The sequence below is a fragment of the Coloeus monedula genome, assembly GCF_965178545.1.
Source record: "Coloeus monedula genome assembly, chromosome: 2".
Lineage (NCBI taxonomy): Eukaryota > Metazoa > Chordata > Aves > Passeriformes > Corvidae > Coloeus > Coloeus monedula.
In genome coordinates, this window is record NC_138782.1 from 113,961,789 (window position 1) to 113,978,801 (window position 17,013).

General features: G+C 42.3%; 1 protein-coding gene across 2 annotated transcripts in view; it reads left to right on the top strand.

Moving 5' to 3' along the window:
* Positions 1–165: 165 nt before the first annotated feature.
* The window catches only part of PTCHD4 (patched domain containing 4), a gene marked incomplete at both ends in the record, with an annotated part of 80,873 nt that continues 64,025 nt past the window's right edge, over positions 166–17,013 (top strand). Inside the window, one exon of one of the 2 annotated variants that reach the window (XM_082303434.1) lies at positions 166–765. In XM_082303434.1, the coding sequence (XP_082159560.1) occupies positions 166–765 (600 nt within the window). The remainder of the gene's footprint in view (positions 766–17,013) is intronic. The other variant, XM_082303435.1, reaches the window with a different exon arrangement.

The window sequence follows — 17,013 nt, forward strand, 5'->3', positions numbered from 1 at the left end:
CTTCCATCTCCGGCACACACACACACCCGCACGCACACACACACCCCATTGATCAATATTTGGCTGTCTTGCTGCAACTTGCTGCAGTCTTTTAAAGGAGTAGTAGAGAGAGAGGGAGAGAGAAAGGGAAACTGGCAGGAAGGGGTAAGGAGCTACACATGTCACATGTGCTTTCTAAGACGGCCAGGAGCATCTGCAGGCTGGATCTGGTGGAGGATGCTGCGGCAGGTGATACACAGAGGGCTCCAGTCGTTTTTCTACAAGCTGGGCTTATTCGTGAGCAGGCATCCGGTGTTTTTCCTCACTGTGCCCGCAGTCCTGACCATCATCTTCGGCTTCAGCCTGCTCAACCGCTTCCAGCCTGACACTGACCTGGAGAGCCTGGTAGCCCCCAGCCACAGCCTGGCCAAGATCGAGAGGAGCTTAGCCAGCAGCCTTTTCTCCCTCGATCAATCCAAAAGCCAGCTGTATTCGGACTTGCACACCCCGGGGAGGTATGGCAGGGTGATTCTCCTCTCCAAACCCGGAGGCAATATTTTGCATCAGGCTGATGTGATCCTGCAGATCCACCGAGCCGTGCTGGAAATGAAGGTGAACTACAAAGGCTATAATTATACTTTTTCCCATCTGTGTGTGTTGAGAAATCAGGATAAGAAATGCGTGCTGGATGATATTATTTCAGTGCTAGAGGATCTGAGGCAGGCTGCCCTCTCCAATAAGACAACAGCCAGGGTGCAAGTGAGCTATCCCAACACTAAATTAAAGGTATGCTCTTACTGCATGCTTTTGCCAATTAAAGAGGCAGCACTTCATTTCTTGTCCTAAACAGCAAAGAGAAATATATTCTTATCTATCTCTCTATCGAAATGTGTGTGATCTGGGCTTTCCTCGTGAAGCAGCTGAATCCGGTGCCTTGCTTTTGTTCTGGGCAAAGAGGGAGGGTGGGGGACTGGACGCTGCTGGAGCAGGACAAGAAGGGAGCGGAGAAGAGCCTGAGCAACGGGAGACCTTGCAATGCCTTGAAGGTTCAATACCTGCGGGAAAAGGGACAGGAGGTCGGTGGGGGGTTGAGAGCTGGTTTGCACAATCACCTTTTCCAGCCTCCCTGCTGTGGTGGAATAATTTGTCTTTAATGTGGCCAGAAAAATCTTTCCTCAAAGGCACAGTGAGGTCCTGTGTCTCCCTGCCCCTGCCAGTGCTGTAGGAGCAGCAGGAGGTTTGGGCCAGAAGCAATTTCAGGTGTCCTGCCTTCTTTACGTGCATGCAAAGAAGGTGAAGGGAAGTGGGTTGGCTTTTTTTTTCTCTCAGTGTGAAAATTATTAACTCTGTCACTGATGGATGGGCTGGAGTTTTGGGATGGATCCCACCAGCTAGAGGCTTCCAGCAAAGTTGAAACAAGGTAAAAGGTGGAAGAAGTTTCAGTCCCCCAATTGAAAGAATAAACAATTTGGCACAAATTATCTCAGGACTATTTCCCTGGCACACAAGCACCCATCTGCTTTCCCTCCCATCTGGAGCAATTCCGCTCACCAGGATTAGCCTGCTGTGAGTAAATAAGGCACAAAGTTTGCAGGTGGCTCATGAAAGAAGTTTCTGTGGATTACCATATATCTGCATGTTCCCCTGGGCATTGCACCAGAGGCAAGATTTATTTAACAGAGTGTAACAAACTCCCTAGTACACTATTTACTCATGACTCAGGTCATAGGGAAGAGGATATGCTCCTTCTTGTCAACCAGAGATCTCTGGGGTTACCACTGCCCCTTTTTCAAAGAGTTCCTTGGGCATAAGGGAGGTGCTCTTGCAAGTACCAGCACTAAGATCCCGAAGTTTAATTAGTTTCTTACTATATATTTACGAGAAAAAAATCCCATGAAGTCATCCCTGTTCTGAAATCTGAAGCAGAGACATAGATTGATTTTATTGCTCTTTTTTCTTCAGTAAAAGTGCCAGGTGGAACAGCTTCGATTTGGTCCCGTGGCTGTAGATGTTACAGTAATTTCTTTGTACAGAGTTGTGGCTGCCTGAGTTGAGTGTGTGGAAATGAAAAGGTGTCCTTGCCACTGCTGGAAAGTCCTGAGTGCAAAGAGTGCTCAGAAAAAGAAGTTATTGTGGATTAAATATCCCTGAACAAGATTTATCTTCTAGTTTGCTGCAAAGGCAATTCCGCTATTGCAGAATTAAACTGTATCCTCTATATTTTGCTTATTTTTAAAATTAAGATTAAGGTAGTTCAGTGGAGAACACTGATAATCTAGACTAACAGTGTGATAAACCAGCTTTATTCAGAAATAGTCACCCTATTCTCTCAATCCAGATTAATTTTCTTCTGTAGGGAAACCCTAACTGAGTTTGTCAAAACTAGGATGTGGTCACTTGCAATGTGTTTTTTTAATTAGAAGATTGCCTACAGGTCCTGTTTGTGTAAAGAGAAAAGCAAAGGAAAAGATAATGTGGTCTGGGTTAGTTACTTAGTGGATTTCCAGATAATTCACACTGAGAGAAAGGTTTTCCCATAACACAGAAGTCTGACTCTGACCACTGCCAAACACCAGCCCAGCACCTTCAATCCCCTAAGGAGCTGTTGTGTATCATCTTCTGGGTGAGGGAATAAATGCCCTTAAGTATCTCAGTTTAAAGCTGGACAGAGCAGGCAGCTTTCTGCCCCCTTCCCAGTGAAAGAAGGTAAAGCTGCCGAAGTCTGTGACTGCACTTCAGAGAAAAGCCAGCAATTACAACCCATTTCTGTGGATAGGGAGAGTTCCTGCTTTTATTGAAAAAGAGAAACACACCTTGGCACTATTTTCCTTCTTCTTATGTGGTAAGGGCTCTATTATGGAGCTGTGGTCAGTCCTGAACCTGGGCTGGTCTTCAGCAACAGTGTATCTGCAGAGACTCACCTTCTCAGGTCTCTGACTCCAGCTGCTGGGATTAAATTACTGTTTTGTATAAATTAGTTCAATAGTTCATCTCTGTCATTTCTGTTGTCCCATCTACCAACAGTTAGGAAGTTGTAGGCAACATCTCATGATCTCCTACAATTATGGGTAAAATTTTGATTTAATCCCAGCTCCCACACTGTTTACTGGCCTTCCTCTCTTTGCAGCTCTGAGCAAAGGCTGTAGAAACTCAGGCCTGTATTTCTTGTTTTGAGGTGTCTCGAGTTTAACCAGAAGCATCTCGGATGCTGCACCCACTTGGGTAGATAAACTTCTGTATGTTCAGAGAAGGAAAACAACCCCTGTGGCTGTGTCTGTGGGGGTTTTTTATTTCTTTGTACTTGAGTTGTGACACTAAGGAAAAGTTGTGGCTAAACCTCACGGTACTGCAAATAAGAGGGCCAAATCTGCCTGCCCTTATTCAGTGTGGGCCAGTGTTCATCACATTCACTGGTCCATGCCCTTGGGATTCTTCTCAGCTAAACTTTCTTGCACCCTTAAGACCCACCAGGATTTCTAGGTTACCTCATTTTTCCAAAGGTCACGTTTGCTTTGTTAATACTGGTAGGTTTTGCTCTGATTTGTTCTTTTGATAATGGCCTCAGACTGAGCAAAATTATTCTAAGAACCATATGGGGATTTACAAACCATGAAGGTGCCCCAGATGTGTTTAGTTTGCAGCTGCCGTGGGTCAAGTGTCGAACTGTGCTGGTCTGGGAACCACCATAACAGTGCTGAGCTGTTCCACTCCTGCTCCATCTGGGAGCTGCAAAAACCTCTTCTAATTTTTTATTTCCCTCAACCTTGTGAGTAGCTTTCACTTTGTCTCTCTTCTCATCTCCTGATGGAGGCCAAATAGGTTCAAACATCTCAGGTGAGGCTGGCTGAAGTTCTTGGCAGGTTTCCCATGGGAACTTTGTGGGAACCACTCAAGCAGGTTTCAGCAAACTGCTCTGGCTTTGAAGCAGCTGTTACTGGGCTGCAAAATCTGATGAAGGTGCTTGACTTTTCCTGAGGAAATCTGGATGTGAAGGATAATTGTTTAACTGTTACTTGCTATAGTGTTGGAAGAACTTATAGCCCTAAATACTTCTACTTTCACTATCCCTCTGTAAGTCAGGAAGTTGGTGTCTCCACTCACCAGAGAAGGAGCAGAGACACAGCACTCACATTCAGAGCAGAGACTGCAGGCTGGTTTCCAATGCCTGAGATGGGTTTAAAGCCCACTCTGGCAACTCAGGGGTCATTGAAGGCTAGCGCAGGTAAACCAGGCTATAGGAAAACACCAGCTCCCATTGCTTTGGGGACACAGTAGCCTGTTCACTGCAGTCTGCAGCCCAGCCAGAGAGTGACTTGCCCAAGGTCATGCAGATAGACTATGGCAGAGCAGGAAAACAAAGCTGGATGCATGAAGCCTTGATGAAGACTTTTGAGATACTTCCTGGAGAAACACTGCCCATGCTTTCCTCATTTCAGGACATAAAAATGATGTTCCTGTGCTTGGGGTCTGGACTGTGCCCTAACTTGCATAGACTGGGCAAACCTACACTGAGCACTCACCATCAGTCATCAAACTGTTAAATCTCAAGTTTTGGCATATATCAGCATTGTTTCTGTTAGTTGAGACTTCCAGAACAGTGGCTGGGCATGCCTTGGGAGACAGCATGGGAACGAGCCCACTCCGGGTTGGTAAATCTACTCCATCCTGCCGATAATGGTGCACAGTGTTCTTAGAAGTGAGCACATAGTGCCCTCAAAATGTGGTCTGAGGTACCATTTATTTGTTGGTATAAACAGAATTATTGATTACATGAGGATTATTTCTCATGTGCCATGAAATATGAGGGAAGAGATTGCTTTTTGACCCTGATTCGCCTATAACCTCAGAAAATTTGCTGTCCTGTTCCAGAAAAAACAAAAAAAACTGCAAACAAAAATACTGAAAATTATTTATGAACAGAGTCCTTATCTGGAAGGGAAAAAAAAAGCATAAAAACATTATTTCAGGCATTTCATCTTTACTGTTTCTTTATTTCTTTTCATGTTTATTTGCTAGTGTGTCTGAGAAAGATAATAACTGAGAATTTGCCTGTCTGAGATCAAAATAAATATGTCAACTGCTGGTTTAAAGGAACCTTTGTCAGCAGATTGGTTTCTGTAATACTGCCTTCAATTAATTAAGTATCAGTCATTTATGAACACTAGGTGAAATAGCAGCCAATAAACCAGAAATCTCTATTACCACATTTGTGATAAACACATCAGCTGGATATTGAATCTGCTCTTGCTTAAGCTGAAGCATTACTTGCATTCACTTAACATCTTGAAACCGCTAATTGCAGTTTTGCTACTGGCCAGATTCTCAATTTTTCTCACATTAACAGCTGCATTTTTAAATGAGTCTTTCTCCATTTACATTTGCGGAGTCTTTCTGACTGCTCTAAGATTAATCCCTCCTTAGATGTCCCTGAGGCAGAGGCCACCTCCATGGGACGGGGAAGACATGAAACCAGAGCCCACCTACATCAGGGTAGGCATCTATGCACCAATAATAAAACACCCTGATTATTCCTTCAGTAAAATCAGTTAGAGTGTAAGATTGCCCTAACTCCAATGAGCAGATGCTTCCTTAGAGGTAGTGTGGCTCTGCACCCATTTGTGATACCACATGTCCCAATCCAAGCATGTGGCTCAGGATCTTGTGCTCTGTGGCTGGAAAAGCTACCAAGTCAAAGCAAAATAATGAAACGTGCAGGGAGAAGATCAGAAGAGGGAGGCTGGAGGCTGCAGATAGTTTTCATCTCAGCCTCTCAGATGAAGACAGGATGGGGCAGGCTGAGCTCGGAATAGCTGCTCAGTAGCATGAAAGCAAGTGGAAAATGTTTGAAGGCTAGTAACATCTTCTGGCTCACAGATTGGGAAACTAATTTGGGGGGGAAAAAAGGCCCTTTTACTCTTCCAGCTGTGTTTCCGTACTGTCCAGCAGCACTGGGGAGGGCTCCTGACCCTCCTCACTTGGATGGGCTAGTGGAGCTGTGCCTTTGCTGGGAGATGTCTCTGCAGATATCAGTTCTTGAGCATGTGATCAGGCAGCCTGTCTGCTCAGTGTGGGCAAGAAGTTAAGCTTTTCCTTGCATTTTTAGGAGAATTCTCCACTCCTTCCTTTGCTTAGTACATTAGAAAAGGTCTCTTCCTTGGCTCTGATAGACCAAGTGTTAAGATAACTCTGTTTTGTAAAAGCAAGGCCAGACTATGAGTCCTGGCTGCACCAGGGACATGAAACTAGGTTAACCTGTACCATGATAAGCTATTCCAACATAAACAAACAGCAGAAAGGCAGCAGAGACCTATCAAAGCAAGAACGAGTGTTTGGGTGGTCTTTTCACTGCCGTTCTTCTGTTTGGAACTTAACTTTCCTTGTCAGTCTCTGAGGGAAATTCCACCTTCAGCTGACCAGGGGTGTAGACAGAAAGTTCCTTGGGTGTGGGGCTCATTCTTTCCCATCCAGCAGTCGAGAGCAGTGGCCATATAGAAGACTGCAAAGAAAATATTCTCCATTGACCTTTTGGATGACCTTGGTCGTCTGCTTCCTGCCTTTCCCTCCCAGCTATTCCACTTTTTAGTTTTGTCAGCACTTGCAGGGGGACACGGCCTTCTGTGCAATGCCAGGCCTTGATGTGAATAATAATAAAGAAGCAATTGGAAGGTTGTTTAGGAGGAGAGAAGAGCAAGATGCAATTACAAATCCCTTCTGCTAGTAACAATGGCTCATCCCTGTGGATCTGGGATGGATGTCATCTGCTTGCCAAAGGGAGAAAGTCCAGTAGAACTTTACCTTCTTCCTAAAAAAGATAGTCCTCTGTGGACATAAAAACCCATTTATTTCCTTTACTAAATATTTGGTTAATGCTTGCCAATGTTTCTACACTGACATGGTATCTTCTTATAACAGCCATCTCTGTGTTTTCCCAAAATGTCTTTGTAGCCCCTTACTCTACTGGCTGTGGGAGCTGTTGGAGGGCTCTGAACTTCTCTCTTCAGATTTACAACAAATGGGTATTGGTATCTGTAACAAGAATTAAAACAAATTCAGATACCACCATGCTAGCAAGGCAAGGGAATAAAATGGTTTAGAAGATGTGACATATTCGGAGAGGAGAGGAGAGGAGAGGAGAGGAGAGGAGAGGAGAGGAGAGGAGAGGAGAGGAGAGGAGAGGAGAGGAGAGGAGAGGAGAGGAGAGGAGAGGAGATTCTCATATACGTTCCATGGTAAAAGTGAGAGGAACTTTGTAAGCACAAAATTAGATTGATAAATACGGCCAAAAAGAAGTTCTTAAATTATTTAGCATCCTTTATGCATGTGTGGGTATGCATTTATATGCATATTCTAGTTGGCAAACAATGAGGTAGATAAGGCTGGGCTAGGCATTTGGAAAATAATAATCTAAGAGCAAAACCCGTATTAAACCTCTTCAGACATTGAGATAAAAGACCTCTATGCACTCTGTGCAGTGGTTTTTACAGAAGTCACAATCAAAAAAACCTGCTGACTGGTTTTCCAGCAGAAGTGAATTGAGTTGGGGAAGCCGTGATCTCGCATTTGTATTGAAGGCTTTTAATTTATGCAGGCCCCTCATCCACTGCCCCTTCAAACTGCAAACAGTGAGACGTGGCTGGGACTCGAGCAGTAAAACAGCTTTAAATACAAATGAAAGTCTTCAACAACATAGGAAAGCAGATGCTGTGTGTGATGGAAAGGAGAAGGGAGGACAATGAGAGGCCGAAGGAGCAAGCTATAAAGTCTTTTATACCTCTTTTTCTCACTGTATTTGTCTTGTTCTCTGTTTTCCTACCTACAAAGGTGCAAGGTGCTCATGTGAATAGGCAGGAAAGGAAGTTCTTGGAAGTGAGGCTGTGAAGCACCCTACAAAGGGAGAGAGCAGTGACCGAGCTCCTGAGCATTGCAGAGACGATCACATGCAGTGGCACATGTCATTGCCCTAGCCCTGGACTCGCTGGGTGAGAATTAGCCTCACTTTTACACTGGTCAGGCCACTTGGGAGCAGGAGCTTAAGGTGAGGTACTGGAGATCTTTGATGACTCTAGCAAGGGTGAGCTGGTGGCAGCAGGAAGATTTCCAGCTAAAAAGATTTACTGTGGAATCAGCTCAAGGGCAAACTGGCAATCATTTTTTTGGTGGCAGCTCTGGTATGAAATTTTGCTGAAGTCTTTTCTTCTCCGTAGCACCACTCATACATTGGTAGGCAACTCCTACACAACAGCATTTCTGCATACCCTGTGATACTCTGCAAGACACCAGACAGCACTCACAGCTGTGAGCTGGCCAGATCAGCTTTTCTCCCCAGTTTCATGCTTTGCCACGAAACACACCTTCCTCCAGTCCACTCTTGCCAGCAAACTGGCATCACGGCCAGTGAACTGCTGGGTGATCATGGGTTGTGAGACTGGCATGTCACTAGCTGGCTAATTTGCAGAAAGTTTTGGTCTGATAAAGGTCTATAGCTAAAAAAATGAGTTGGCACCACATGTGTGTAATGTTTCCTGAGTACATATGATGACAAATATGTTTGCAGAAAAATTCTTCTTTACAAATTGCACAAGCCCTAAAGCCTGCTTGTCTGTGCTGAGGGCATCTGAGAAGGTAAAGGGCAGTCCTGCCTTTCTGCCCCACACCTTTGAAGGCAACACACACTACTGAGACTCTTAGTGCAGTGCAGTGTAAGCAAGGGTATGAAGGGGGATTACAGATGTCTCCAGTCTGCCACAGTCATTGCCTTGTGCTGATGGTGGGAGGCCTGAGAGGCCCCATTAAATTCTTCCACAGGGAAGCCCAAACAACAGACATGTAGCCTCTCACAATATGTAAAGATAAAGATCACCTACAGGGCCTGTTCAGGGGGCATCCAAACCTCATGCCCAAGTCTGGCACTGAAACAAGACAGAAAATCTGCCCTCATATAAGACAGGGTCTTGCTTTCCTTACAACTCCTGTAATTGTTTCCCCCAGCATTACATGAGTGTTGTCAGTCTGATGGGCAGGTGTTATTCTTACCACATGAATACTGCATTTTTGCATGTGTCAACAGCTTCTTAAAGGGTGCTACAATTCAGAGTTGACCATGGAGGGTTTTGCTGCTTCTGTTCTAAATGCTGCATTACCTGGACTAAAGCATGCATGACCTGGCTGGCCCAAAAATCTTCAGCTGAATCTTTTTCCATCTGAAGTTACAGCGCTCTTGAAACCAAAAGCATTTTTGAAACAATGTCCACGCTGCCCCTGATTTCATTTTGGAGGATGGAAAGGGATTCCCACAGTTTCATTTTGACATGCCCCTAACAAAATGTTCCAATTTTTTTTTGTATTAAAGTTGTTTCTAGGTACTCTTCCAAAATTATTCCAAAAATATTTTTCTCACGTGTTATACCTTAGATTAGAAAATAAAGGAGGAAAAAAACAAAGTCACTTTAAGAGGAAGTGTTTTCCCATGTTCAAACTTTAGGGAAGGAAAATCGCAGCAAAATAAAGTCACCCAACTGGCTGAGGACACAGCCCAGTCCCCCTGCACACAAATTTACCCCCCAGGAGAGTGCTCTGGCTCTTGTTAATGCAGTTTTACACTGGAGACCAAGGCACTGTATTGATGGGACAAGTGATCCTGGCTTCTATTTCCAAGCCAGTTTAGTTTGTGAAAAATTGTGCAGTTCATTAAGGAGAAAGATGTTAGCAGTATTTCATGATGCAATTCCATCTCTTTGTCAGAATCTGTAACTTAAATATAAATCACCTTTTTCCTAAACATTTTCCAGGATGATTTCTTAGTGCAGATTTTAATACATTAACTAAGTACATTAACACAGTGCTGAGTAGATGCAACATGGAAATATTCATGAGCATATTTCCCCTACAATCCACAGTTCAGTTTGTTCATGCTCTTGACTCCTTGAGTAAGGTTTTATTCACAGTTAAGCATAAAAAATTCCCTGAGAGATTTCACCATGTAGACTTTTGCATCCAGATGACAAACCCACTTCTCTTCAGGAGTGGCTGGAATGTCTGTCAGTAAATATTCTAACAGTGGTGTTTCTTTGTTAACTAACCTCAATTTTCCTGCCCATAACTGATTTCCCAACTGCATGTAGAAAACACTGGTCACCCAGTTGGTGCACAACAGATTTGTCATTGTAAATTGCATAGAAATTTGGGACACCAGCAGAGAAATGTGAACATTTCTGAAGATTTACAAATGTCTCTCCACTCCTTTCTTTCCCCAGGCTTTGAGATTAGCACAAGCATTAGGCTTTAGGTATATACCCTAAAATAAATTTCACAAGCTTGACAAGCTTAAGAGCTCCCCTGATCTCATAAAGCATTTGATGTTTTGATTTGGGGAATTCAATTTTAAAGAAAAGGGTGGCTTTTCTGCTTTTTTTTTTTTTTTTTTTTTTTTTTTTACTCCTAGAAGAGTAAAGCTTGTATCATTACAACTTTTACCATCTTCTTGCCTCAAATATCAAATATTGGAAGTGGGAGAAAGAGGATGTCCATGAAGGGAAATTTGTCTTATATAAGTGCCAAATGCTGTAATTGCATAAGATCCATGGTCTTTTCATCACAATATTCACCTTAAAAGGCAAGTTAAAACAAGTCATTTGTCACTACTTAACAGATCTGAGCAAAGCTCCTTTAGGAACTATTCTGATACCTTTGTTGTGGAGAACTCAATTACATTTTGAAGTAGCAAAAATAACAAAGAAAAATAAGGCAGAATGGGATGTGCTTTCATTTCCTTTAGAGCAGCTCAAAAAAGGTAACCAGGATAGGGAATAGCCCAGGATGAAGCTCAAAAAACTCAGATTCACACCTAAACCATTTGAATTGGCTTTTCCCACAGCCTCTTCAATAAGGATACACTGGACACAAGGGACAACATTTCAGATGTTGTTTGGTAAAGGAGCAGTTTGGGGTGTGGGATGGTGGTTTTGGTGTAGGGCTATGCCTTCAAGAATTCATATTCTGCTGTGATTTCTCCTTTACATTGATTTTTCCTATCATAAAGGAGAGCTGTGGTGCTGCTGGAGAAATCCAAAGAGCTGTTGCAGTTTTATGACCCTCTTCTGTGTAACATCAAGAGGTCAAAGACATAAAAGTTTTAAAAGTCAGTCTAACCCATTCCCTGGCCTGTGCAGGATTATGAGGAAACCCTAATAGGGAAATTAATTCAGATTGGCTTGGGTGGGAAATCAGTCATGTGGGTTGGAAACTGGCTGAAAGATTGTAAATGAGGAATCATGATAAATGATAATGTAACAAGTTTACGGAAGGTATCTTGCAGGGTATCTGGAGAATTTGTGTTAGGTCTGGTCTCATCTAACATCTCTATTAATTATCGGGAAACGGAATTGAATTGCACAGGAGTGAAGTTCACAGATAATATTAAGCAAGGAGGACATGTCAGCAGCAGCTGAGTCACAGAATTTACACAGACAGATCCAGAGCAGTTAGAAAGCTGAGCAGAAAATAATATCATTTTCTGAAGAGCTTTGTTTGCATTCTGGTGTCCAAAGGGCAAAGTAGGGTCCTCTCTTGGAACTGATTCCTATTAGCTGAGTTCTGCAGATCTCAAAGTGAAGGTGCAGCACTGAAATGACATGACCAAGGTCAAACACAAAGTTGATGTTGAAGTTGGAGTTTTGCAGCCCCCAGAGAAAAGGCACTTTTACTTCTGATTCTGATACTGCTTTGCAAGTACAGACATTTCAGTACTCGATGTTCTCCTTCCTCCTTCACCTTCTTGCAGATCAAGCTCAGCAGGATACACACAGTTCTCTGTGTAGGGCTTGAACAGTGCTTTGGAGGCTGCAGAGGATGTGTTAAATTATCAGGGAAGCCTTGACGGAATGTTTCTTTTCTTTGGTCCTTTTGTTCTCTTTCTAGAATGAAACAAGTCCTCTTCTGGAGTTTTGTGCTGACTGTGGATTTTTGATGGGTGATTTGATTTGGATTTGGATGATTTCTAAAAGTCCTTTTGCCATGTTGTGCATTGTTTGATTGGTCCCCAGCACTTCAAATTTGAAAATCCTCATACCCCTAATGTCAGAAATTGGCTCTGTTTTGTCCCTCTTGAATTTTGTCATTTCTTAATTGTATTCTGGTTGTGCCAGGGAAGAATTAGCAGATAGTCCTAAAACTTAGTTGAACAGGATAGTTATGAAATATTCAGCTGGATCATTCCTACTGTTTCTTGTCCAATTTCAGCATGGTTGCAGACCAAGTGTCTAGGAAATGGCTGGTGATGTTTTTGAAAAGAATTGTGGAGTCAGGCCGTTTCTTTTCCTCTTTTTGTCCACAACATCAGCACCTTTGCTGCAGTGGATGGGACCTGGTCTTGTTTTCAAAATCAGGCTGTGACCCTGCCACTGAGGGTCCGTGATGGAGCAGTCTGTGGGTGCTCATGCAGAGGGTCATGATAGGAACACATCTGTTTCCTCTGATTTGAGCCCTTTTCTATTCAGCATCTAATCTAAAGTGGGCCCAATGTGCATAAGAGGATAGGAGGGTGAACCTCCAGGAGTAATTCATTTTAGTTTTTCTAAACATTTGAATTAGGACAGGATAAACTCACCATTCAAAAACATCATGGACCAGATAAATAATATTCATATTATGCATTAACCTTTCAGATGGTTAAAATTAGGTGAGCTGAATGCCACTATATGTTTATTTCAAATCACCCAAGAAAAAAAGTTCCATGAAATGTCTGCAAGCATGAGGATATGCTAAATCTAGAGATCTTTAGAGAAAAGGCTCATGTCAGGTGAAGCACTTCCAAAAATCCTAGGGAATAATCTGTGTTTGCACTGACATGAGAAAAAACCTCCCAGAATAACCATGGTGAAAATCTAGGGTCCTTCTCAAGTCCACTGCAACTTTTTCTCACTCTAAGTCTCTGACAGGACTTTGAAAATCTCTTTTTGGAAATTATTATTAGACAGTTTCAAAAGAACTAAAATACATTAATCTGAATAAGGAATTAGCTCCCACTGAAGGAACTGGAATTAAATGCCATCCTCTTCCAAAACAGATTGCCAGATATTGGCAGTTTATTGCAGCAGGGAGACAGAGATTTTGCAGAGTACTCAGAAGACAAATGCTGGAATTCTATCATCTGGAAGTGCTTTACCATCTGATTACTCTTTGGCTTACTCTATCAGAATTTTTTCCCTAAATATTTGCTTGAAATCCAAAGGTGGCTAGATACCACAAGGTCCCACCATCTGCAGCATTTTTGTTTTAAAATTAAAAGTCCAATCCTTCCTGTTCTGCCAGAACCAAAACCTTTCCAAACAGACTATACTAATATAAAATTGAAAAATCACTTTGCACAGCAGGTGATTTTGAAAAGCCTTTTTTGTTTTTTAACATCTATTGCATTAAAGTAATTGTAAAATGTATATTTGGGAAGAAAAGCTTTAATGCATTGCAGAGAAACATCTGAAACAAGTTGAAAAGATGGTTGTTAATACTATTATTATTTACAGAGTATATTCTGCATTTCTCCAGAAGTGCTTATACAGAGTAATTAAATATTCATCTTACTTTGTATCTTGAGCTCATTCTTAACAGCAGCACTACATTAACATATACATCTAGGAACACATATAGCCTAACTTCAACCATTTTATGAAGTGCCTAAACTAGGCTTTGGGGCATCACAGGATTTATGAGGGCTAAAATCCCTAAGAATGAGGTTCAATCCATTTAAGATCAAAGTTGCCCTCCATGGGTGCCCTGTTCTCTTTTCCTGGAGCAGGCAGTGCAGTAGTCCTGACATTTTCACAGTAGTCCTGACATTTCCAAGCTGATGCTTTGGTTAGGCAGCCTGACTCAGGACCTCAGAGCCTAAATTTTGACTCCTCATGTTTTGAGCTTTGCTCTGGCTGAAGAGTCACATCCAAATCAGAAACTCTCCTTGAAGATAATAGGGATTGTGTACCCAGAGTGAGGACAAATACTCAGCTGTGAAATGCAGCCACCTTGAGGATGGAGCTGTTCAGGTGTGGCACAGCTGATATCACCACCAGACTGGGGGATCTGAGCAGAGATGTTAAAGAAACCTTCTGCCAGATGGCAGCAAGGAGGGGATGAGGGGATTAAATACTTGGTTTTTCTTTTTTTTTTTTCCCCTCCTGTTCAGTTTGCATAAACCTGGATTTTTTCTCCAATCCATTTCACCACACACCACATAAGCAGCTGCTCACAAGCTTGGCAGGAAGGAGATGCAAGCTTAGGACAAAGAGGGAAGGGACCTCTCCTTTGGCAGCATCACCAGTTCACACTGTGAAATACAGCAAATAAAGAAAGTCCAGCACCAGAATGGGAAGATTTGTGGAGGATGGGCAGCTTCTCCAGCTTTGTGTTTCCACAGCACCTTGCACACTGTGGTCCTGGGCCCTGCCAGAACCTCACCAGGGACCAGTGATTGTGGTCTGAACCGAGACCTCAGCATCTGCTGGACTTCGTTTGTGTCCTCCCAGTCCTCCACAGCACAGAGGCTGCATCGAGATAATTTTCCAGGCATGCAGAGCTTGTTCAGTGGCAGCCCCTGCAATCTCTAGGTGAAGGGTTTGGGATGGTGCAAAATTTCCTGGTTGTCTCATGCTGTTGTTTAACACTTGTTTATCTTTGCAATGTGCCCTGTGCTGACCTTGCAAAGATACCCTCTTGCCCTGCAAGACACCCTCTCCCACAGAGTATGACTGAGAAAACACAGAAATCCAGCCCTGACAGTGTCAGTGAACTTGCAGTGTAAGAGCTCTGCAGTGAGGAGAGGCAATGGGAAGCCCAAAGAGGAGAATCATAGAATCATCTATGTTGGAAAGATCACTGAGTCCAACAATTAACCCAGTGCTGGCAAGCCCAGCACTAAACCATGTCCCCAAACACCACATCTGCATGTGTTTGAACAATTCCAGATGATGCCATGGGCTTTACTGTGGAATAAGTGGAATAAGAATTAAAGACCTGTCAGAGGATCGCACATGACATCTTCATCACTATGGGCTACTAAGAACACAGGATTTTACCACAAAGGGCACACATTACAAGGTGATCTTGAGACAGAATTTACAAATATAAAAGCTACCTGCTGATGTTCATGCGTGGGTGTCAAAAATCTCTTTGAATGTACTGAATTCAAAAGTACCCTGGGCGGGAGTCAGCAGCACCCCAGCTTTAGTTAGATTTTAATGCATAAACACAGGCCTACTTAAATGCCTCCTTCTCACTTCCCCTTCCTAGATTCTTGTCCAGCACCATGAAAAAAAAAAAAAAGAATAAAAAAGGAAAATGTCTGAAACTAGACATTTTTTTGGCTCTCTCCATCTAACAAATGGCCAAACTCATTAAAAACCAGTGTGTGCTGGAGAGAAGGGAGGGATGCTTCACGGCAGAGAAATTGCTTCACAATGCCAAATTTCAGAATAATAAAAAAGAGAGGAAACTGATTAATTATCTCTTAGAAAAGAAGAATTTGCAACTATGAGTGTTAAGTGTCCTCAACTGTATCTGCTTTGTGCAGTGCCTTGTTATATCTTACTGAGCACTGTGAGAGTAGAAGTCCCTGCTAGGACTTGGATAAAAGCACAGCAGCATCTTGTATTCAAAGTCTGGGTTTAGCTAATCCAGTTTAGCTGTAAATTAACCTCAAAACCACTCTAGTCCCAAAATCTTGCCACATCACACTTGGCTCTGTCTGATTCTCAGTTACTTCTTTTCTTCCTGCCTTTGATAGAACATTTTTGCAGTGTTTCAGTACTTTGGCTGCCGGTCCCTGGAGAAAATAGGATGAGCAGAGACAGACAAAATTAAAGAGATATTTACCAACATAGAACATAATTTAAAAAGAAAAAAACCCACCCTTTTCTGTGTCATTATTGAAACTTCAGATTGTAAGAGCTTAAATGATTCCTGTGGATCTGCTTTACTGCTCACTTTTTAGTCTCTGCGGTTTGTTTTTTTTTAATATTTCCTTTAAATGAAGTAATAAAACCAGGCAAATCCAATCTCTTTTGCTTTCTGGTAGGTTTTCTTCCTATTTCTTCTGTGTATTGGACTTCAAGTGGTGTAGGGAAAGCAATTAGAAGAGGCACACAGTGGGATGCTCACAAAGCAAGAGGACCGACAAATATATCAGTGAAAACCTGTGTCCTCTCTTTAGAATCTCCTGGTAGGGATAGTCATTGGATCCCATTCTCACTCACCCAAAGCTCTTCAGCTTGGGCTTATGGAGTATGTGATGAAGTTTTGCAAGGCAGTTTTATGTCTCCTGCTTTTCTGACAAAAAGCAGACAAGAAAGAAGGTTTTCTATACTTTTGGTGCATTCTGCTGTCTTTTTAAATTTAGTAATTAGAATCTTGTTTAACTTATATCTCCATGGATCTCAAGAAATCTTAAGATTAAATATTCTCAAGAGATAGAAAGAATGTTGGTCAAATGTTGTCCTGTTTACTCAATTTGGAGAAAGTCAGGACCCTCTTGAGATAACAAAACTGTCTTGGATTTCACTGGGGTACAAGATAGCTTTAATTCATTAATTTGCATACTTTTTGTTGCTAATATAATTTAAATCACTGCATTTAGGAGAAGGATTATTCTATTTAAAAAATTGAACAGTTCCATTCCTTCTTCTTCCAAGCAGCTCATTTCATTTCTTTTTTGTTGAAGATCTGGGAAATCAACAATATTCTGAAAGTCCCAAAGGCATCTTCCATCTGTGTTGTGGAAGACACTGTCTTGGTGCATCGTGGTTTAGAAATGGGCAGGGACTGAAAATTTGGCTGGGTGGACCACTGGTCTGACTGAAAAAGCATTTCTTATATTTTTAATGCTCTTTGTAATTTTCTTCCTTTCCTTTGAACATTTTTAATATTGTGCTTGAGCTGTGGAAGAAATCAGAATTAATATGGAGCATTCATTGATTAAAAGTATTCATGGTATAGATTCACAGAGACTGCCAAATATGAGAGATGGTAAATGCATTCTTCAAACACATT